General features: G+C 35.7%; 1 protein-coding gene across 1 annotated transcript in view; it reads left to right on the top strand.

Annotated features, from left to right (window-relative positions):
* Nucleotides 1-21,140, top strand: part of LOC144449785 (lysine-specific demethylase 2B-like) — an 84,478-nt gene extending 63,338 nt beyond the window's left edge. Inside the window, exons 12-18 of the mRNA XM_078140361.1 lie at nt 4,978-5,187; nt 7,396-7,632; nt 8,178-8,255; nt 9,321-9,371; nt 10,833-10,913; nt 16,618-17,728; nt 19,212-21,140. Coding sequence (XP_077996487.1) covers nt 4,978-5,187; nt 7,396-7,632; nt 8,178-8,255; nt 9,321-9,371; nt 10,833-10,913; nt 16,618-17,728; nt 19,212-19,399 — 1,956 coding nt within the window. The 3' untranslated portion in view covers nt 19,400-21,140. The remainder of the gene's footprint in view (nt 1-4,977; nt 5,188-7,395; nt 7,633-8,177; nt 8,256-9,320; nt 9,372-10,832; nt 10,914-16,617; nt 17,729-19,211) is intronic.
* The last annotated feature ends 2,055 nt before the right edge of the window (nt 21,141-23,195 follow it).

The following is a 23,195-nucleotide window of genomic DNA, read 5'->3' as shown; positions in this document are numbered from 1 at the left end:
ATTAACACTTGACAAAGCGTATTAGAACTAGGACGGAGATGTGTATTGCATTTCATGGTTTGATAAGAACAGCTTTATGGCATATGTACGTGTACATGAAAGGAGAGATTTGTTTTTTGAATGTGAGCTATCAAGTGAAAAGGTCTTAAAAGTGTTTTTGTCATATGATTGACTGTAACTAATACACATCATTCTCTGTACTACCAATATTCTGTATGAAGTGTAATATTAAATCCCAGTTCAATTGTTTACTTTCCATGTTTTTGACAAGATCAACTTGTTCATGCTTGCATGTCACTGGTTGTACCTCTGCCAACCGTTCTCCTGATATTCCAAATAATATTCAAAAACCAAAAAAGGTGCCCTCAATGGTTTGGAACTGAATGGCTAATGCATATACAAGAACATATCACGATGAAATCCAGATCAACAATTGGAGTCCCACCAGAAAAGCAATCAACTGTTCCTTGTCTCATAAATAATATTTTTGTAAAGTTTCATTGAAATCCATCGGTAATCTTTTGAGATATCCTACAAAGAAAGAAACACACAGTGATGAAAACATATCTAATAATGTCCATCAACCCTTATTCATGACAATTAGTGTGCATACAACCTTGAAAAATAGAATACTTGATATGTACAATGATCTTTGCATATTTGTTATTTCCCAATATTTTTCTACATTCAGCCAAGGAAAATATGTGACTTATTAAGGGGACTTTGTCACTATGAATAGATGAGTAGTGACAACACTTAGATCATGAGTATTTTCTGGCTGAATGAAGACAAATATTGGAGAATAACATAATTATACCAGTGCCAGCAATATCAAAGAAAAATCAGGGAAAGTAATGGCAATTTTGAACATTTTGACTCATACTTGGAACACAGCGGTCTCAGTGTAACATTTGACCTGTATACTTACTACTGTGAGTATTTAGTGTTAGAACAAGTTGACTGTTTTTACCAAAAAATTGGTAAAACATCTAGATTTCCTGAAGGACATTGTGTAGGTAGAACGAAAATCAACAATAGCGCCATTGGGAACTGAGTGATTAATGGAATGAAAAAAGAACCATTCATTGAGTTATAAACAAGGAATAGTATAATGTTGTTTCACATTGTTTTCTCAAGTAGGAAAACACAGTAGTACTGTCTTATGAAGTATCCAAAATAATACCAATTTGTCATCCATTTGGCCACTTTAAAAGGATGGATGCAGTCCCAGGTTGTTGCATATTAAGTTTAGCCTTATCAGTTAGCTTAGACTGTCGACAGTCTACAGTTAGCTATTAGGATTTCATATATAGGATTATTCTCGTGTTTTCAACTATTTCTCTAACTCTGACAGATATGTAAGTATTAATCCTAATCAGAACAAGGCCTTAAAAAAACATGGTTTGTTCCCAAGCAGTTCTGGCATCTTTGATTTTATAATCTAAAAATGTGAAAATGTCTTCAGTTTTCAATTTTCATGAAAGGTCCACCTGTTGTGTGTTCTATCAGAGGGAAACCAAACTAATAATGTCTGAGTAGACTGTTGACATTTGCATGTACCCGTAAGGCAGGACTCTTTCCTCTCAGTATTAAAACAGGAACATATCCTTGGTCATACTATTTCATATACAGTATCCAGCTAGGAAGAAGACGTGCATCAAAGAATGCATTATAGATTTTTGACTTCCAGTATCAAAACTAATATGTCAGGTTTCATAAATCATGAGTACAGAAAGGTTAAATTATTCCTAGAGAACTAAAGGTAATTTTTGAGGTTTGGGAATTTGTGGTGATATGTCCCTAAAAAGGGAGTGGGTGTGTGGGTGTGTGTGTGTGTGTGTGGGGGGGGGGGGGTGTAACAGAAAATGTCCTTGAGAGAAAATTTGATAAGTGTTATGATGATGAATCTAATTACACATTTTGAGAGTATAATTATTTTTTAGAGACTGTTATTAGTTTGCGTAGGTGTACAAAAACTTATATCATTCTCTGCCTAAAGGTAAAAAAATGCTGTCTGCATTTTAGAAATATATTTATGTTTTGCCGTGGGGGTTAAGCAGCTATAGTAATTGAGTTGAAATCTTTCAGTGTAACCTGCATCTGAATACTAAATGTATAATAAAACTGCACTAAAATAGACTACTGTTACTGCACTGCACTGCACTTAGACTCTCTCACAGTCCTCGGAACTTCGCTTTACTAAAATCGACGCTAAATGAATTATTTTGTATGTACCGATACCATCTACATAACGTACTCCATCGTACTCGAACAACCTTGTACTGTGCGCCCTCATCGATCACATAGAGATATATGTTTGTTGACGTGTGACTGCGACGCTCCGTATTTTCGCGAAGTCCGAGCTTCGCGATAACACGGAGCGTCGCAGTCACACGTCAACGAATGGTTATCTCTATCATGGTCAATGAGGGCGCACAGTACAAGGATATTCGAGTACGGTTAATTAGCTGGCATCGGTACATACAAAATAATTCGTTTAGCTTTAATTTTAGTAAAGCGAAGCTCCGAGGGGTGTAAGAGAGTCTACTTTGCACTGTGACTGCTGTGCTGTGCTGTGCTGTGCTGTATTGTACTGTACTATTACTGTACCTTACTACACTGCACTGCACTGCACTGTACTGTACTGTACTGTATTGTACTGTTCTGTACTACGCTTAACTGTACTGCACTGCACTGTACTGTACTGTATACTGCACTGTAATGTACTGTCCACTACTGTACTATGCTGCACTTTTCTACTGTGCCCTGCCCCACCCAACCCATCACGTATTCTACCCAACTCTATCCTACTCTATTCTGCTTTGCTGTAACCCTCTCTACTCTTAAACTCTACTGCAGTATATGTACTGTTGTGTGTGTTGTGTTGTGTTGTGTTGTGTCGTGTCGTGTTGTGTTGTGTCGCGTCCTGTCGTGTTGTGTCGCGTCATGTCGTGCCATGTCGTGTTGTGTTGTTGTGTTGTGTTGTGTTGTTGTGTTGTGTTGTGTTGTGTTGTGTTGTGTTGTGTTGTGTTGTGTCATGCCATGCCATGCCTTGTCTTGTCTTGTCTTGCTCTGTTCTGTTCTGTTCTGTTCTGTTCTGTGTTGCATTGCACAATACTACTTTTTACTATATTGTACTATTATTACAGTATTGTTGTGACCCTGTATCATGCCATAAAGTCTGACAAAGTATCGAGGGAATCGTTTACTTCATTGTAACCGTATCAATTCTTGAATCTAAACATTGAGTGATCTTGCGAGTGTCATACTTTTGACTAGTGTCATGATTATATAGTACATACTGTCTATTTTTATCGTCCTAAAACAGAAAGTAGAATGTTTTAGTCAAGATGAATGTGTAAAGTGTGTAAGTTCAACTTATATAGATTGTAAAGATGTCAAGTGAAGTAAGATAATAATGATGTAAATGATAGTGTCATAGGTGCTATAACCCCTTAGCAATAATGTCAGTATTTTTGTTCAGCATGGCTACTTAGTTTTCTTCTAGTGTCTAGTAAAGTGTATATCAGATCATAATGATAAGTGTACTATATACATTATGTACTATGCTGTTGATTGTGTTCTGTTGAAAAGAAATAATTTGTATGATGTGGAGTGGGAAATGAAGTATTTTGTGTCGACTTTTTTCAGCAACTGATTTGAAAAAACAGTATGCAAGGAAGATCAACTCCTTTTCTGCCAACTTAATTGGTTTTAGTCTTCTTTGAAATGTATCTAAGCTACATCAGCTTTCAATTTCTAACGGATTAGTTGTCTTGGCTTTTTTTTTCCCATTCATTTGTATTCTTTATGTGTTTTCAATGAAAATGCATTCAAACCGTATCTTTTTAGTTCATTAGTGTTTATTGTGCATAGTTGTGTGATAATTAAAGTAATCTTGTATACCTCATGTACAATTCTCAGTACCTACAATAGCATTTTACCTCATGCTAGAGGGTTAAAATAGAAGAAGAAGGTTGACTTATTCTCAGTACCTGGAGTAGCATTTTACCTCATGCTAAAGGGTTAAAATAGAAAAAGAAGGTTGACTTATTCTCAGTACCTACAATAGCATTTTACCTCATGCTAGAGGGTTAAAATAGAAGAAGGTTGACTTATTCTCAGTACCTGGAGTAGCATTTTACCTCATGCTAAAGGGTTAAAATAGAAAAAGAAGGTTGACTTGTTCTCAGTACCTACAATAGCATTTTACCTCATACAAGAGGGTTCAAATAGAACAAGAAGGTTGACTTGTTCTCAGTACCTGGAGTAGCATTTTACCTCATGCTAAAGGGTTAAAATAGAAAAAGAAGGTTGACTTGTTCTCAGTACCTACAATAGCATTTTACCTCATACAAGAGGGTTCAAATAGAACGAGAAGGTTGACTTGTTCTCAGTACCTGGAGTAGCATTTTACCTCATGCTAAAGGGTTAAAATAGAAAAAGAAGGTTGACTTGTTCCCAGTACCTGTAATAGCTCTTACCCCATGCTAGAGGGTCAAAATAGAACAAGAAGGTTGACGTATTCTCAGTACCTGTAATAGCATTTTTACTCCGTGTTAGAGGGTCAAAAAAGGACAAGAAAGTTGATTTATTGTATTCTTATAGTATCTGCAATAGCATTTTACCTCATGCTAGAGGGTCAAAATAGAACAAGAAGGTTGACTTATTCTCAGTACCTGCAATAGCATTTTACCTCATGATATTGGGTTGAAATAGAAGGTTGACTTATTCTCGGTACCTATAATATCATTTTACCTCCTACTAGAGGGTTAAAATATAACAAGAAGGTTGACTTAATTCTCACATATCTGTACTAATGTGTGTATCTGTACTAATGTGTGTAGAGCGGAAGTCATTATGTCAATCACGAAATAGTTATTTCTAGAACACGTTTAAAAAATAAAATTCTATTTCAGGTACCAACAATGGTTTTCCATTTAGTGATACAAATGATGTCTTTCTTGTTATTTGTAGACGAGGCCAAGACCAAAGTATGGGATGAATAAGCCAACAACAAAGCCACATAAAGCTGGTGGAAGTGCACGACGAAGACGAACACGCTGTAGGAAATGTGAAAACTGTTGCCGTGATGACTGTGGAACATGCACATTTTGTAAGGACATGAAAAAATTTGGTGGACCAGGACGAATGAAACAGTCGTGTCTTCAAAGGCAATGTCTGGCGGTAAACATTCTTTAATTTTTTATATTTTCAAACACTTTAGGGGCGTCATCGAAATCAAAAGCATCGTAATTACGCGTCGCTACGAGTAAAGACTAGTAACTACTAGTAGCTACGATGTACTACGAGAAACGGGAGATAATGAGGTGTTCAGGTTCATGAATAACTGACAATAGATAATAAGTTTCCATTTCTTTGTTTCCCTTAACGATGTCGTCTTTACGCGTAGATACACGTAATTTTTTATCGCCAACACACAATAGATAGTGATTCTCACCTTCCATGTTTCCAATGATGACATCGTCTTCTATCGTAGTTGATCGTAGTTTGTCATAATTTTCGATCGTCGAAGAAAACCACGTACTCAGCCAGTAATGTGCTGATGAAACTAGTACTGCACATGTTTTTATGAGTGCAAGTTCATGGGCGATATTCATTAAAAAAAAACAATAAGATATGCACGAAATCAAAGTTTCAATATTCAGTACAAACTAACAGTACAACTTACAAGCTCACGCTTGGCGGGCGGCCATGGTAGGGCCAAGAAATGCTGTTGAATTTCCGGGTTGCGGAAGTGCAGTTTTGACTTTTATATCATCGAATAACGGGATTTGTTTTATATATTCTAAAACAACAACTAATTTTTTATGTTTCTCAGTACAGTAACATTCCTAAATGATGGGGTTGAGTTGAGAAATCGCAATGTTCGGCAACACGTGGCGTGATGCATGATGTCGGTAGATATATAAACATAGAGACGCAAGTGATGAACGTATTCAGTTATTCGTAGCCCGAAATTTCGTTATATAAATGACGTTTTTCCTCAAAATTTTGAAGAAACAAAACGTTTTTAGGTGACTTCTAAATCAATCAAATCAAACGATATATTAATGCGAGACAAACTTTAGTTTTTAATTTGTTTTTGTGGACAATGTTCGATTTTGACTGACGAATCCTACGACTAGAATCTAACACGATCAATGCACCGTTCAGCAGCGAGACGAAAATGGTCGACATGTTTGTTGACCAGCCGAGAAGTGCATAAGGAACTTGTGAGGCAGTCCGAATAAATAGATGTAAAATCCGACGTTTCGAATAAAAATTCTTCTTCAAGGTATTTTTAGACAAGACATATTAGGTAAACATCTGAATATATCTGAAACACTTAGTTGACTTACTAGCCGACTGTACGAATGCCATAGAACTTAGAAGGCATCGAATGAATAACATTGAAAAAAGTAAGCGTGAAACTGATTTGCGCACAGATAAGAAAATCTTTTTGTTTCGTTATTTTTTTCACGATGAAGACTACGCGTAAATGGTCGTAGTTTGGGCTCATGAATAACGGACAATAGGTGTTTACTTTTTATTGTCTACAACCTAAAGTACATGAATATGCGTTGAGACTTATGAATATTCACCGTAGTACATCGTAACTACTAGTAGTTACTAGTCTTTACTCGTAGCGACGCGTAATTACGATGCTTTTGATTTCGATGTCGTCCCTTATATTTAATACTCATGCTGTATGTGTGGTCACTGCCAATCTGATTAAAATCCGATGTAGATGTCGGCTAATCGTTCATTGCTATTTTACCTTCGTTATTTTGCCTGAATTGACCTTCTTGGTACATGTTTACATTTTTTAGCCTGATCAACTCCTCTACATCTGAACTGGCGCACATGCAAACGAATTTCTGCTCAGTGACATCTACATCGGATTTTAATCAGATTGGGTCACTGCAATAGCGTCATAAAATGTACCAAGTGTTCACAAACAAAACTTATGATTGCATCAAATTCAGAAAGTAAAATTGACTGGCTGATCTTGTAATTTAGCATTTTTATTAAGTTTAGACATTAAATCAGGCAAAGCATGAAATGTAACTGTATGGGCAAATAATGATGTTGCACAACTCGTACACAAATAAGCCTATGTAGGTGGGAATATTGATTGTCATAATGTAGCTAATGTTAAAAGTAGCTGGTGATATCTAGAAATGAGACCCATGAATCTGCCCACAAATGGAAATATACTGGTTGAAAAAAAATTAAAAAAATTTAAGAACAAATTAATGAAAAAGTAGCTAGCAAAAACATTGCAGAGAAGGTAGTTGTTTTTTGCTGGCTATCGATGCTTATCTACATTACTGGATCATAGCGACTCATAGTTACTAACTAGAAGTGTTTTGTTTCATGTTTCATGGACAGCCTGTGTTACCACACACAGCAGTGTGTGCAATCTGTGGTGGTGATGACCATGACGAAAGAGTGAAAGAAGATGGCGTTGTAGCCCTGATGGAATGCCATACGTGTTTTGAAGTGGTGCATCCAGAATGTCTCAAGTCTAACGGAACAACAGAGGAAGGTGTCATCAATGAAGATCTTGCTAATAGTTGGGAATGTCCTAAATGTTGTGGCAGCAGCTCTAATTCAGACAGTGACAAGGTACATTAAAGTTTTTTGTTTGTTTTTAGGTTTATGCATATTGCATGCGATAGATAGACTTCCATCTGCTAAAATTAAGATTTCTGCATACCACAATAACTTCTGTATATGTGCCCTGAAATAAAGACAGGACAAAATAATCAGACTTCCGAATGCAGAAATGAGAGATGTGTCAAACATTGAGACTTCCATGTGCCAAACATTGAGACTTCCATGTGCCAAACATTGAGACTTCCATGTGCCAAACATTGAGACTTCCATGTGCCAAACATTGAGACTTCCATGTGCCAAACATTGAGACTTCCAAGTGCCAAAATAAAAGTTCCATGTGCAGAAATGAGAGACTTCCATGCCCCAAACACTAGACTTCCATGTTCTATGTAAAGACTTACTTTATAGTGACACATGACTATATTGATGAAGATTCATTATTATAATTTACAGCTTAAACAAACCAATTTATCAATATTTATAACTACTAGTATATATATATTATGATTGAATATTTACAATTTCACATAAGGGTGTATTTATTTTTTGAGCAGAGTGAGCCAAGTACTTCAAAAAGTCCAAGAACAGGTACAGGGAGGGGTAGTATGCACTCCTCACCAAGAAAACGAAAGGTAAGCATAACCTGTACTGTATATATCAGACATGTCAATCTGTAAAGTAACACACACAGACAGGCAATATGTAGATAGATGTTTAGGTCATGCCCTGTGCTAGTTTTGTGGATCAGGTTGCACTGAGGATACACTGTCGTACATTCCTGTCAGTGTAAATTATAGCTACCCTTTTTTTGATGGTTTGATGGGATTAGATTCAGTTTTAATTTATTTGTTATTGTTGGCATTCTGATTATAATGTGAATAAGAGAGACTTGAAAAACTACTGACACTCCTACATTTTATTGTCTGGCTGAAAAAAAATCTTACTAACATTGCTACATTTTATGATCTGGCTCAACAAATCTTACCAACGTTGCTACATTTTATTGTCTGGCTCAACAAAAATCTTACCAACACTGCTACATTTTATCATCTGGCTCAACAACAATCTTACCAACATTGCTACATTTTATCATCTGGCTCAACAACAATCTTACCAACATTGCTACATTTTATCATCTGGCTCAAAAAAATCTTACCAACATTGCTACATTTTATCATCTGGCTCAACAACAATCTTACCAACATTGCTACATTCTATCATCTGGCTCAAAAAAATCTTACCAACATTGCTACATCATCTAACAAGCTTACCAACCAAGATATTTCCTGTGGAAGACAGTTAAATGTAGCAATGTTAGTAAGATATTTGTTGAGTCTGACAATAAAATGTAGCAATGTTGATAAGATTTCTTTGAGCCAGATAACACTTTGTTTTCAGGTTTCATGATTTGAATTGTAAAATACCGTCTAGACACAAGTCTAACTAACATGGAGACTATTCTTATTATCAGACTTTATGTACAAGATAAACTTACTAAACTGTTGAGCCAAAGGTGCTTCTCTCACATTGTTGAAATAAATATATACACTTTTATAAAACATGATATACCTAAGTATTTGATGGACTTGTTTTAAATTAATACAGAAGATTTTCCTATAAACTATGAAACATTACATAGTCAGCTATTCCAATATACTGGTCGAAATTAATTCTCAATATTTTTTTCATATTTGAAGTTGCAGGATAGCAGTCCAGGAAAGACAGCTCTGTCTTTAGCAAAGAGAAAGGTAAGCAGTCTATGAGTGACAAGAATTTGAAGTTACAGTAATGAGGTGATTTTGATTCATTTGGCAACAGAAACGTATTTCTCACACTTGTCATGTTTTCACAGCCCAGAAGTATGTTGTCAGTGTACATTTCATATGAAGTTGTAGATTTCAGATGTTTGTCATCTAAAGGTTATTTTCTTTATACACAGGAAAATACTGTGAAGTACTGTAAACATAGATAATTTTACCACTAGAAAATTTGGGATTTTAATCTTGAGCTAGATCTTAAAGAGTAATTTTTACTAATTACCAGACTGGGACATTGTGTTCATGCACCAGAAGACATTTTGGCACTTACCTTTGCGTTTTTGGCTTCCAGCAAAATATGCTACAATAATTCTTTAGTGAAAATGTTCAGTTTTATAGTACTCTATACTGTTTACAGTATTTTTAGCTCTTTCTACTGAAACAAATTTTGTGGGGAACATTGCCTATGGTTGATAACTATCAAGAATACATTTATTATTAATAACCTACTGGACATAGTTGTTATTTCGATGTTGAGGCGTACAGGCAAGATAATCAAAGTGTAGATGGTAAACACACATACTATGTACAGACTACAAATGCGAGTTTCAACTCTCATACACACAAGTCGTAAAAGTGATAAATTGGATTTTGGCCCCATTCACGTTGTACTTGACTCAGTGTCGACATAAATCACAGACCAAAATCATCCAGTATTAGCATAGCCTTTATATTAACTCTTAAAACATCAACCACTCATTTCAACAAGGTAATTACAAAAAAATTAGAGATAGAAAGAAAAGAAATTCATGGCAATGTGCCATTCAGCATGTCATTCTGTGAATGCAATCCGGCAGTAATAAAGTATTCCACTGTATTACATCAGATATATTGTAATATCCTATGAAAGGTGATGTCAGAAAATAGTTGTGATTTTCAAACTAAGATTTTAATTGCTGTAATATTTGACTGATTTTCATTCAATTTGCCTTTTAATAAATACAACCAATCCTGCCTATAGCTAATAACATTGCAGTCTTGCTAGTTAGCTGAATTACCTGGCTACTGTTTATTGGTTGTACAATTTATACTGATGTATGTATGCAAACAGTGCACATTTAATTATCTGTCACTTAAATGATCAATTGGGAGGATTGGGTGGGGAGGGGGCAGTGTCCATGGGGTGGGGGGGGGGGGTCTGACAGTGTGCTGAAGTCTTTCCTCTATGTTATACATTGCATTTTAATACCAAACCCAAAATGCATTTAATCATTGACCATATTTCTTGAACAATTTGCGCAGACATACCATAAAGATTTTGTTGGCCATGTCTGTATTTGTACACCCTCAAAATATCTTTTAAAGAGAACTGACCAGCTATGAGAGTTATTCTTTGCATGTACCAAGTATTCCCTTTGTAGTGAAACAATGTATTCTTTGTGGTCTTTGCAGTTTGTGGCCGGAGCTGGAAGAGGACGAGGTGGTCTATCACGGACAGCAGGCAGACTGGGGAAGAGGCCAAGGGACAAAGAGGTAGTGCAAACTAGAAAGTCTCTTAGATAGGGTCATTGCTGAGTATCCTTTCACTTGCAGTTCACAAACGATGCAGTCACAGATTTAGAGTATAAACCTCACTATGCAAGTCTCAGACATTCTCTGTGATTCTTATCCAATCCCAAAACCTTCCAACCTGTATGCTGTATAATTCTACAAACATGAACACTTTGTTAGTTGTACCAGAATGGACAGAATGTAATGTTACAGCACAAAACTTGTTAGGGCCACATCGTAAATCTTAGTTTAAAGTAACTCTAGCTGAGTTTGTCATGTTTTTAGGAGGGTGAAAATACTGACATAAAATCTCACTTACACTATTTGTAGTATAATGTTAATGCCAACGCCTGTCTTTGAAGTCAGTGATAGTTGTATTTTGGCGTTGTCAGCACAAGGGATGACATAAAGGTTTTGTCAACATTGTGTACTAAAATAGGTCATTGGATAGTTTTATCAGTATATATGAGTATAGGAGTATCTGGTTTGAGTTCTGCTAATAGGTCATTGCAGACTATAACAGGAAATTGAGAATACAGCGCCCTCACTCAAATTGGGGGTATCATTACCTCATAGTACTCTTTCTTAAGAGCTTTGTCCCTTGGTATTCTGTAGAAGTGTAAATCAGGGATGTTTTTCATATTGTTCAGACATTGAGGAAAGCAGCAGTGCTCTAAGATTAACTGAGTAACCTATACCATGTATACCCCCAAGGTACACATAGACAGGAAGTAGAGCGCCACCATGGCAAATTTTGGAAAGGCCTATTGCACGTGATGAATTTCATTAGTACATTTTAGTCAACAGCTACAGTTTCCCCCTCCTAAAAGATTTTAACTCAGCCAGTGCCCCTTTTAACATAAAGCTGTGCAATCAACATACCTGTGTGGCATTCCATGATAATTTGGTTCCCTAGTTATGCAGGAAGTCCACTGGTAGGGCTTCAGAAGTTCAGTAATCACCAATCCAATGAAATTAAAGTTTTCTTCTGTGACACTAATTATCTGTTAATGAGGTTAAATTTGCATATCATTCTGACAAACAAGTGAAGCCCTAGAATGAGTTCAGTTTCATTGCTTTATCTAGAGCCTTGGCTTACACAGGCCTTGTTGATGGTTCAATGAATTTATCAATCAGGAGGGTGCCCCACCACGATGTGTTTTTGATAGGCTTCACAATAGTTGGTACCCTCTACAAATTTGTCAAAGTTGAGAAGCTTTGAACTAAGCAAACTTTTGAATGAGCATCAGTGCAGTTAGTTAGGTGGAGACCACTTTAGTTTTTGATGGTTGGTGTTTGGAATCTGTTGTGTATGAATTTTGTCCATAGAGGGCGCTAGTTATTGATAAAGTCTGTTGGCTTGACAGTATAGTTTACACTTCAAGTATTTTTCCAGTAAACTGGACATCAAACACTGATTCTTGAGTAATTGTTGTTAATAATCTGATCCCTGTTTCCATGGAAATGCTGTTGAATTGTTAAAATTAATTCTTATTAGAAATGTGAATGGTTGGAAAGCCTTTGGTATTTCTGTTCCATGTTTAGGTCTAGAAAATGATATGTTGAACAATTGTAACTTTTGTAGAATGCTGTAAGTGAAGTGTGACAGACAAGGGCCAAATTTACAGTGGTGTGCACAGGTGCCTTCAGAGTTATGTAAATTTGTATGAGATGTAGTGGATTGAATGATCAGCTGGGATCAAACCATGTCTGTTAAAGTTGTTCAATATTTACATGGTTGTTATGAGGAATGTTGTCAGATATTTCAGCAATTACAGTGAGAATAATTGAAAGTGATATGTTGTTACGTTCATGACTCCCATTTGCATATACAGCGGAAATTATCATCGTGTTCAGTTTTAATGGTTGAATTTGTTTGAGCAACATTCAACCAAGAAACAAAAATTTGGACTAAGTAATATGTATCCAATTAGTGTAAATAATAAACAATGGTGGGGAGGAGAGAGCGGGCGCAACCACAGATGTATATAATAATCAGTAAATGCAAAATTCAAATGACTCGGCTCAAATTTATAGGTTAGATCGTGTGCCCACATATTTTTATTTATTACTTACAGTAGTTGGACAGATGTTACTTAAATACCAAAAATTTTTGTTGATGTTACTTGGTTGAATAAGACTAGTATCAAACATGTTTGATCACTAAAACTAAACGCAATTATGATTTCGGCTGTAAAAGGTAAGATTTAGTGTAGGTTGTCCTTGTTTTTTTTGTTTTTTTTACCTGAGACAAAATATTTGTTGTTGTGCTAAGAGAACGTTTGACAAGGATTTAAAGATTGTTTTATGATCAGATTGAATTGTTACTTAGATTGTTACAGAGAAAAGAGATTGTAGATAATGTTGATGTTGAGATCCAGTGGTGTTAAACTGTGTGTACTACATTGGACAAACTGTTTTGTTGACTGCTTCAGTTGAAATTAAAATGAGATTAGCTGTTGTAGTTTTTGCAGAAATTTTGTCACGGTTGTTACCTCCATTAACAGAGAAAAGGAGGATATGGTTAAGTTTAAACTTTACTATTTATGCAAGTTTCCTTTTAAGGGTATATCCAAGAACGTCACGAAAGCTTGTAAAAATAAAACTTTGATTACAGGTATTGTCACCAGAGGCAAAGTTTTCTTATTTTTAAAATCAAAACAGTAAATTCTTTGAACAGATCGTGGTGTAAGGTATTAGCAAATAAGTTATGTTTTCACTTAAGAATAACTTTCCCAACTGCCAGTTGGTATTTTAAAGAATGAATTGGCTGACAACTTTTAAGATTTTGAAATTGTACTTTTTTTTGCAAATATCGCAAAATACGATTTATTTACAATAATCTGTAAGGCATGATAAATATGAAGTGACTAAAACTGCCTCAGTGAAAAATGATATTTTCAAATTTTCTTCATGATGAAGGACATCGATAAATAATCTGTTTGGGCTTTGTTAAAAGTTTTGTATAAATTTACCAAATTGTGGTGAAAGGTCTTGATCTTTTTTCCAAGGCAATGATAGTTTACAAGGTTTATTATAAAAGATAAAAAAGACAAAAAAGGTTTTCTCGGTAATATTTGAGCTTTGCTGTAGATGTAGTTCTATTAAGAGAGACTTTCTAGTTTGAATAATGTTATAACTTTGTTGAAGTATAGTATAATAGTATATTCCTTCTTTCACACGTAATCAAAACTTTTTATTTTGTCTCGTATTTGTCAGTCCAGATATAAGATTAAGGCCACAGAGACTTTGTGACGATTATGTTGATTTTATAATCCTTTGCAAACTGCTAGTTTAGATTGTACATAGATAAACTCTGTTGAATCAGTGCATTTATAAAGCTCCAGTTTCAACTACGATGGAGAGTTGATCAAAGCAACTTATTGTTGAATGTAGGTGATGAGTATTATTTTAAAGAAACAGTCCAGTTCTTCCGATTTTCTCGGTTACTTTTGTAAATAAGGAAAGTTATTTGCCCTTCTATCGAGGTGGCTCCTTGCTAAATTATACCTTTAATAATCAGGTGGGAATTTTACTGATTTTGGGATAATACAAAGACCCCTATATTATTCTATACTATCCATTATTTTGAAGGTATTGCTGAGAAATAAATTCACATTTCATATATCTACTTTTGAATAAGATTCTGAAAAAAAAGGTTGAGTTGTTACATTAGTTGTAAATTCCAACCGCCTTTGTACTCATTTGTTGCAGATTGCCATGGTTACTGCCATTGTTCTTGTAGAACTATTTATTTGATGGAACTTTTTTCATGTCATAAGAAAAAAGTCAGGTTGAAATAATGTACTTATGTTCATGCAATGCAGCATTAATTAAGAGGGGAGGTCAATAGTTCAATGTAGGATAAAAAACTAAATTCTTTTACTTTGGGGTGTTTTTGTTTAGCCATTTAAGTTTCTCATCCTACAAAATCGGTTTTACTTTGAATGGATGTTTTGTACCCCTAAATACAAATATTTCTTTAAAAAATGTCAAATTGAGAAATGGAAGAATATTTGCCATAGTAAATGCATGACACTAAAAAACTATTTTTACTTAGTACATACTAGCTTTGTATACTACTAAATACTGATTTTAAATTGATTGCACTGTCTGAAACAATTTTCAGTTTTGGCCAATTTAGTTGGAGGAGGAGGGGGGGGGGGGGGTCTGAGGCCTAAGTAAAAGAATTTAGTTTTTTATCCTACATTGAACTATTGATCTCACCCCTAAATAGCTTTCCATATGAAACAAAAGTAACAGAAAAAGAACAAGAAAAAAAATGAAGTTGCTTTCAGTTAAAGATGTTAAACAAAGAAGTTAGAGAGTTAAGATGTTAGTCTTTATTTTGTGACCTGTTAGTAAGAAGTTGCAGTAGTTGTGTAATTGCAGTGTAGAGTTTTTAAGCACAGCTTGTAGATGAAAGCATTGTTATTGGTATTTTCTGTATCGTAAACCCTACACGGTCTGTGAAGCTATAGACACAAAATTGATGACAAAAATTGAAACTAGTTACTGTTATGTGGTCTTTGTCTTTGATAATATGTACCCCAAGATTAATGCTTTGTACAAATTTACAACCTGTAGAAGTCAAGACAGTATACTTTCATATTTGCTATAAATCATTTTGATACACGGTAGAAACACTTTATGTGGGTGCAGCAAGTTGTACACATCTTTCACAATGAAATCAGTATGAATTGTCAGCAAATATCAATTTTGTAATTTCACTCAAGAAAAATATAGGTATGTTTAGCGTCATCATTTGTGGAACAGAAAGAAAAGTCTGTTGAACTCTTTGAGAACGTTTCGTTTTTTAGTTGAAGTCAATTTTGTATCCATAGTGACGGACTACGTAGGGTTATATTGTTGTATATTTGTTAGATTTTTTATACTTCTTATTCATCAATAAATCACCTGCTGTAATTTTCAATATAAAATGTGCCTAATGTTCCTTTTTTTTCTCCTGAGATTTCATTCTTTGAAATCCATCCTAAACACCATGGAATGAGAAAGTTCTTTAAATAGGCAATATCCATGAAGTTTTATAGTCAGACTTTATGATAAATGTATATTTAGTTTTATAGATTCTAGCACTTGTGAATCGCCATATATAAGTTTATCCCTTAGATCCCCCAAAAAAGTGACCTATGCACGAACAAACACACAACTCTTTACATCCAAGTATACAAACAAACAAACACTAGTGCACATGCCCACAAACACTTGCATGTTGGAATTCATACGTAATTTCAGGTGTAATGGCTCTTGGCTTAATATTTTCTAAATGTGATGGTATATATTATCGTAAAATGGGGGCATGTGTTAGTTTTAACTTTCTTCTCTGTCACATCTTGTCATTTTAATATATTGGCTTTCCAACACATACGTGGGATGCTATGTATATTTCTCATTGTTATTATATTTTGTGTGTGTTTTTTTGACGTCACCCGGTCGATGTACTTCTCTCATCTTCCCACATTATACCAGTGATGTAGCATTTTCCTATATGCATGTCCAACAGGTAATTACAATTTATTAAGTTCTGTTATATCTCATAGAATTTTTTTCTCAAAAAAATGCATGATGGTACCTTCTGTTAGTCACTTTCCACATAGTTTTCTCTACTTATTTGTTGTCAATTTGTAAACTTGAAATGTCTAACGTAGTGATGTATTCATTTCAGATTGATGGCAGGAGAACTAAAATACTGAAGCGAGCCAAAGGATTAGTCGGCAGGCCTCGATTAAAAGGCCCGATTGGGAGACCGAAAGGTGCCCGATCTAGTACCTTAACGCACGCTTTGAAGATTAAGAAAGAAAAATTGTTGGCTAAGCAGAGACTTTTGAAGAAGAAAATACAAGAAATGAAAATCAACAGGCAAAAATCTCAGGGTGTGTTTGGTAGAATTGGTGTAGGTGTGAACAGAGATCTTGGAGAAGCATCAACAAGTCGACCAATCAACAGCCAAGCCAAATTCTCAAAAGACAGTTTAGCTTTAAACAATGCTGCAAATGGTATGCGCAGGAGTCCGAGGACTGTCGGTGGACGCACACCGAAGCCGGCCATTATCATACCCGTGAAACCGGTTGAAATGGAACGACATGTTGTACGACCACGTCCAATTAGTCCTCCTCCAGATTCATTACCGTTGGATACCGGTTCTAATCACATTATGAAGAGGGAAGTGTGGATGTCAGTGTTCAAATACTTACCTCAACAGGATCTGTGTCAGTGCATGCGTGTCTGTAAAACGTGGAATCGATGGTGCTGCGACAAACGCCTGTGGAGTCGTATTGATCTCAGCAGAGTCACGCCCATCACCCCACTAGCAATGAGTGGAATCATCCGACGACAACCACTCTCCTTGAATCTGGGATACACCAATATCAGCAAAAAGCAGCTCAGTTGGCTGGTCAATAGATTACCAGGCCTGAAAGAACTTGGACTAGCGGGGTGTTCATGGGGTGCTGTGTCTGCTCTGTGTACCATCAGCTGTCCGTTATTGAGATCATTGGACTTACGATGGGTGGAAGGAATCCGAGATACAACTGTACAGGATTTAGTATCACCACCTAGTGACCACCGTCCTGGCTGCCTTGATGAACAGTCCAGACTACGTTATGTGACACATCTAGGGTTAGCTGGCTGTGACATCACTGATACTGCTATGAAATGGCTTATCAAGTCCTGTCCACAATTATCACAGCTGGATTTCAGTTACTGTACTTTATTGACAGATGCTGCCATGGATACACTGACATCAAGTGAATCATCACTCAAGAATAAACTCAGAGGTAGGACAAAGTTTTTATATTCCTGTCTTGTCTGTACCCTCCTCACTGTAGAGAAAGCATGGTGCCAGCACTATCCTTGCCACCCAGGCTGCCATGCTGATAGACTGTAAGATATATCGTGTCAACTGGCCTTCTCTATCTGAAAGGGGTTGACCAATGTGGGAAGGCACCCCATCATGGCGTACCATACAGACTACCATGCTGAGCACTAGAAAGTTTCTACCAGTCTACAATTGCAAAAGTCTTCAAAATTCTTTCACCCATAAACTTTTAATTTTCCTTTAAATGACATTGTTACTTTTACATACAGAGAAAATGGCAGATCCCAACTACTGTTTGTACCAGTATATATTAGTAAAAACAAGTAAGACTGTACTGTACTTCAGTGTTTACAAAATACATGCATATTTTATGCACATTATTATTCAAATCAATGAGTTATTGATATGTAAATTGGCTGTCATCCTTATAGTCTATCTATAGAATGCTGTGCACATGTACATGGATGTTGTACATGTTTTCTAACAATTGTAAAGATAAAGGATTGTATAATTTGGCCACAGAGGGCGCTATTTGACAGCAAATTGTGTGAACCAGCGGCAGAGAGAGTTATGCAATGCTGTACTTTGAACATCACCCTTTCCCAATGTCAATGTTGTCATACTATCAATACAACATATTCTAGTTATCAGATAGACAAAAGATTGTATAGTTTTGGCCACTAGGGATGCTATTGTAGAGCAGATTTTAGCTGGAAGTGTGGACCATCAGTTCTGTGGCATATGTTGAAAATCAATCTTTACAAACAATTCATGACAGATTTGCATTTAAACAGTTATTTCTTCTGTTTTCAATTAATTAAGTTCTACAACCTGATGAATTCCGTTTACACATCATATTTTGTTGACTCTTGGCTCTTGTGTAATGCCATGTACTGTAATTTTCTCAAGTCATGGGCTCTTATGCAGTGCCATGTGGGAAAGATGGCTGAATAGTCGTATTGAAAATGGGAAAGCTGAAGTAATCTGATGGAACTCTTTTTAATCTTAACTTTTTAAAAACAATTTTATCATGGCGACCTACTTGAAAAATCAATGTGAAACAACATAGACCAGGTCTGTGTTGGTAACTCAATACATTGCAAAACACAAAACATTTGTAAAAAGTTTGCTCTTTTATGTACAATGAACATTTTACACATTTATTAATATTCACAATTTATTGAGCTATAGACAAGGACCTGGTATATGTTGTTTCACAATAATTTTTCAAGTAGGACGCCATGATAAAATTGTTTTATTTTAATTAAAAATCCAAATTAAATACCCAATCCTCATTCATACAGCCAATTTAATTATTGCTAAATATACATGTATTTAGTTTTTAGCATAAAACTCACATCACAATTTCATTTTTTTTATAAGAACATATTTCCATCTACAAATATAGCTAATTAATTCTTGTGTATGATTTACTCCTACAGAGGTTGATCTGACTGGTTGTCGGAAACTGACAGACAAAAGTCTGGAATACTTACAAAGATGTAAACAGTTAACCAGGATAAATATGCATGGTTGTACAGCAGTGACAGATACAGCATGTGACAAGTTTGTCGTAGACAGCTTACACTCCCTCAGAAGGAAAGATGAGAAACTTATCTGTCCGAAATAAATTTCTGTTGTTGTAAGAAATCTTTGCTCATGTTGACATTCTTATTTGTACATACCATAGTTAATCGAATTATGTTGATAACGAGGTTCTTCTTCTCCATCTCTGTGTTCAGACTGTAAGGATTCTGTTGCCTAGCAACTATATGAAGTGATAAATAAGATGACGTCTCATCAACATGAGACTGCAGTTATTGACTCGGCCCAATTGGCATTGACTTGAGTTATTTTGTTTGAGAGAATCATGAAAATTTTCATTTTATAGTTCCCCAGAATAGAGTCTCGTATTTGTAATCTCCGGAGATTTGGCCAGCAAGTATGATTTAGTATTTCCTATACATTCAAATTTAGACTTCAGTGGAAAACTTTGCTTGGTCAAATTGGTAGAGTTAGCCTCCATAGCTGGATGGTTGCCCAGTCATGCATACTCTCTCCACACTGCCTTGGTGAACTCATTAATGAAAGCTCTGGCCATAAATTTCATGGCTACCACCATACATAGAAACTGATTAGTTTAACAGGTCACATGATGTGTATACCATAATAGTAATAATAACAGTAGCTATTTGTAAAGTGCTTTCCTCAATGGGATCATAGAACTACTATTATTACCCCTGGCACACATCCATATCAGCACAACTGCCCAATATAACTTCAACTCCCTGGGGAGTATACAATCCATTGTAGCCTCTACAAGCACATAGGATTAAAGTATTCATATTACAACCTCTATCCTACCAGGTCCCCAGTTATACAGCTGGGTTGACCGAGGCACAATCATGGTTCAAACCTTGCCCTGGAAGGACTTTAGCCATTGAGAAACAAACTACAGCAGCTATGCATGAACAGGCAACCTAAAATTTCCAAGCCGACAACTCTAACCATTTGACCATCATGACTCCATTATGTTGATTAAAGTAACACGAGGGTAGAATTTACCTGATGAAACACTTCTAATGTTGGTTATTGGTTGAACAATATGACATATATAAAATACTGCTGAAAATGGAGATTTGGAGAAGGAGAATCTCGTTACAAACTTTACAAATTAAAGTAATCTTTACAAATTACTGATAATTTCAGTTGTATAGTCAATGTTAACCAAGGAAGTTTCAACTTTTTGATCGTACTCACACGTTTGTTAATCTACATTTTGTAAATTTGCAGGTTTTGTTTGTGGGATCAATTCTAGTCGGCCAAGTTGTTACCTAACAGTAAAATGAAGCCCTGCAGCTCCTAGCAGTTTTACCTTTTTTTTCTGTCGTAGAGATGTAACTAAAACATTTGTTGACGACTGGTAGTGCCTTGCCTTCAATTTCAAAAGGAGAATCAGGGTTTCCATACATACCCAAAAAAATATCAGTTTTAATCAGTACTTTTTGTTTTCTTATACTTGTTGAGATTTGCCAATAGACCTGTTGTCGGTTCCAAGATTCATTGCACATCTCTCCATACAATGCCATGTATTGTGTACGCACTGAGGGTTTTGCACACGGTACTCAGAGGGATAGTTGTCACCTGACTGTACCCTGGGTTTATCAAAATCCCTGTGTCATGGCGTTTAGTCTATGTTCTATAAAATCACTCATAATCAAAGAGGTTAACATGTCTTTACATCATTTTCTGATGAAAATGTTATTTCAAACGTAATAAAGACGAAACAAGACTAACTATAACAACATAAGCGACGTCCTCTTGTGCAATGCATCTTGGAACTGGCAAATCGACTATTATGAAAAAATTGAGTGTGTCATCAATTCCTCTCTGTTTCCAATGACTTCAACTCTACCTATAAGGACTTCTACATACATAGAGTAATGAAAAAAGAAGAGTGTGTCAAAACAAAAGAAAGCCAGTTTTGAAAACGATGAGTTTACAGAGTCTTCTATCATTTGACTTTAACTCTGTCAATACATACTTATGAAGAAATAAAGCAATTAGTTGAAATACTTCTTATTATATTCACACAAGAATCAACATAAGTGTCATGCTTCGGCACTGTTTTAGTTTGAAGAAAAAATGGCACGTTATATCCTAACATTTCAAATTCTGTCAGTCGTAGAATTGTTGATATTTCAAAAATTATTAGATTCAGCAATCCAAAGTAATTGAAGTGACCGACATACTTTAGGTAACAGCTTGGTTTTACTAGATGTAGAGTGTATTTTAAAGAATTCTGTAATTTAATATTTGACTTGATCTGTATCATAGACATATTTTCAGATGGTGCTGTGTTTGTTTTATTTCTCTCTCTCTCTTTCTCACTCACTCACTCAAATTTGTAGATTTTGGTATGTGTTTGGCCATCCTGGTAGACTATTAAAGGTGTTAATTACTTACTAAAGATTATTTAGTAGTGCATGGTATTCTGTTATGTCATACTGTGTCCGGTTCTGAAATCAAATCAACGTGGGGGTGGGGGTGATCATCCTTAGGATGTGCTGCTCATGCGACAGCCCACTTTCATCCCATTTCAGCCATAAACCTATACCTTGTTTCAGACCATTTGTGTTTTCGATAGGACCCATCTGTATCATGAGTATGTGTGCATATTTAATCAAGTACAATGAAAAATAAAGTGAAATTCAAAGCTGATTTTACACTTGTTATGTTGGACTGTTAAAAAGTGTTTTGGATTCAGGAAAGCATACTGCAATTCAGACCAAAAATATTGAGAATACGTTACAGTATCGTTAGATCTAGTTTTCATCTGAATTATGCATTACCCATTATACCATTGTTAGAGCAATCGGTTGGAAAACATACCCCAAAGGGTGGCATAACAACAACCCTGTGTAGACCAAACTGAAATATTCATACCCAGTTTTAGACGAATGGGCTGAAGAACATGCCACAAAGGGTGGCACATCTGTGTGCAGTCAGTTACAGGGAAGGGAGTACAGTCCAGGCTAATGAGGTGATAGAAAATGTAATTTTATCAATCTGGGAGATAATGATGACTTTTGATTTTGAGGTATGTATGGAGTGGCTTTGGATGCCTTACTCTGTGCATTATGGGTAGAAAGTTTTGATATTGTGAAGTCTTTAGTAAATATCCAAATACAGTAGTGAAGTGTGTAAACTTTAATACTAAGAGACATATCTAGTTTGTATGTAAGATGTTTTACACGGGATCATTGTACATCCCAATTGTACATTGTGGCCACTTTAATACTGGAGACACTTTAGTGCCACTATCTGCACACAAGGGTGGGGAGGGGGTTACTGTCACTTTTATGTACAAACTTTCTAAGATGGAGCTCTAGAAATGATCTGTTCACATACTTATTTAGAGAGTGGGTCAGTAAATGTGTGTGTGTCCTCTTACTGGGAGGAGGAGAGTTTAAAGTCGATTTATGTGTACATGGGTGGGGGAGGGAGTGGGGGTTGGAGTCAGTCACTACAATGGGATGAATTTATAACTCATTTAAGTTTGACTGATGTATATTAATGTACAGTTAGAAACGTTCAAATGCCAAATGTATAGAGTGCTGTTTTACGACCTCTAGCTTTAGAAGAAATACAAGACAATATTAAGTAATATTTCATACATGAATCATTCACATTGATAAATTAATATTGAGTAGTTTTGTTGGTTTCTTTCAGATTGAAATCTTTTCTCTTTTTGAATTCATTTAATATCTTGTATTCAGAACAGTTTTTAGCACAACTGAACTGATAAGGTTCAGTAGTGCTGTAAGCATGGTGCATGTCTGCCCGTCCGTCTGTCTGTCTGTCTGTCTGTCTGTTTGTGTGTATGTGTGTGTGGACGACTTAAACTCAAAAATTGCCAGACCAAT

This window comes from Glandiceps talaboti, chromosome 18 (genome assembly GCF_964340395.1).
Source record: "Glandiceps talaboti chromosome 18, keGlaTala1.1, whole genome shotgun sequence".
NCBI lineage: Eukaryota > Metazoa > Hemichordata > Enteropneusta > Spengelidae > Glandiceps > Glandiceps talaboti.
This window is presented reverse-complemented; position numbering and strand designations above follow the sequence as displayed.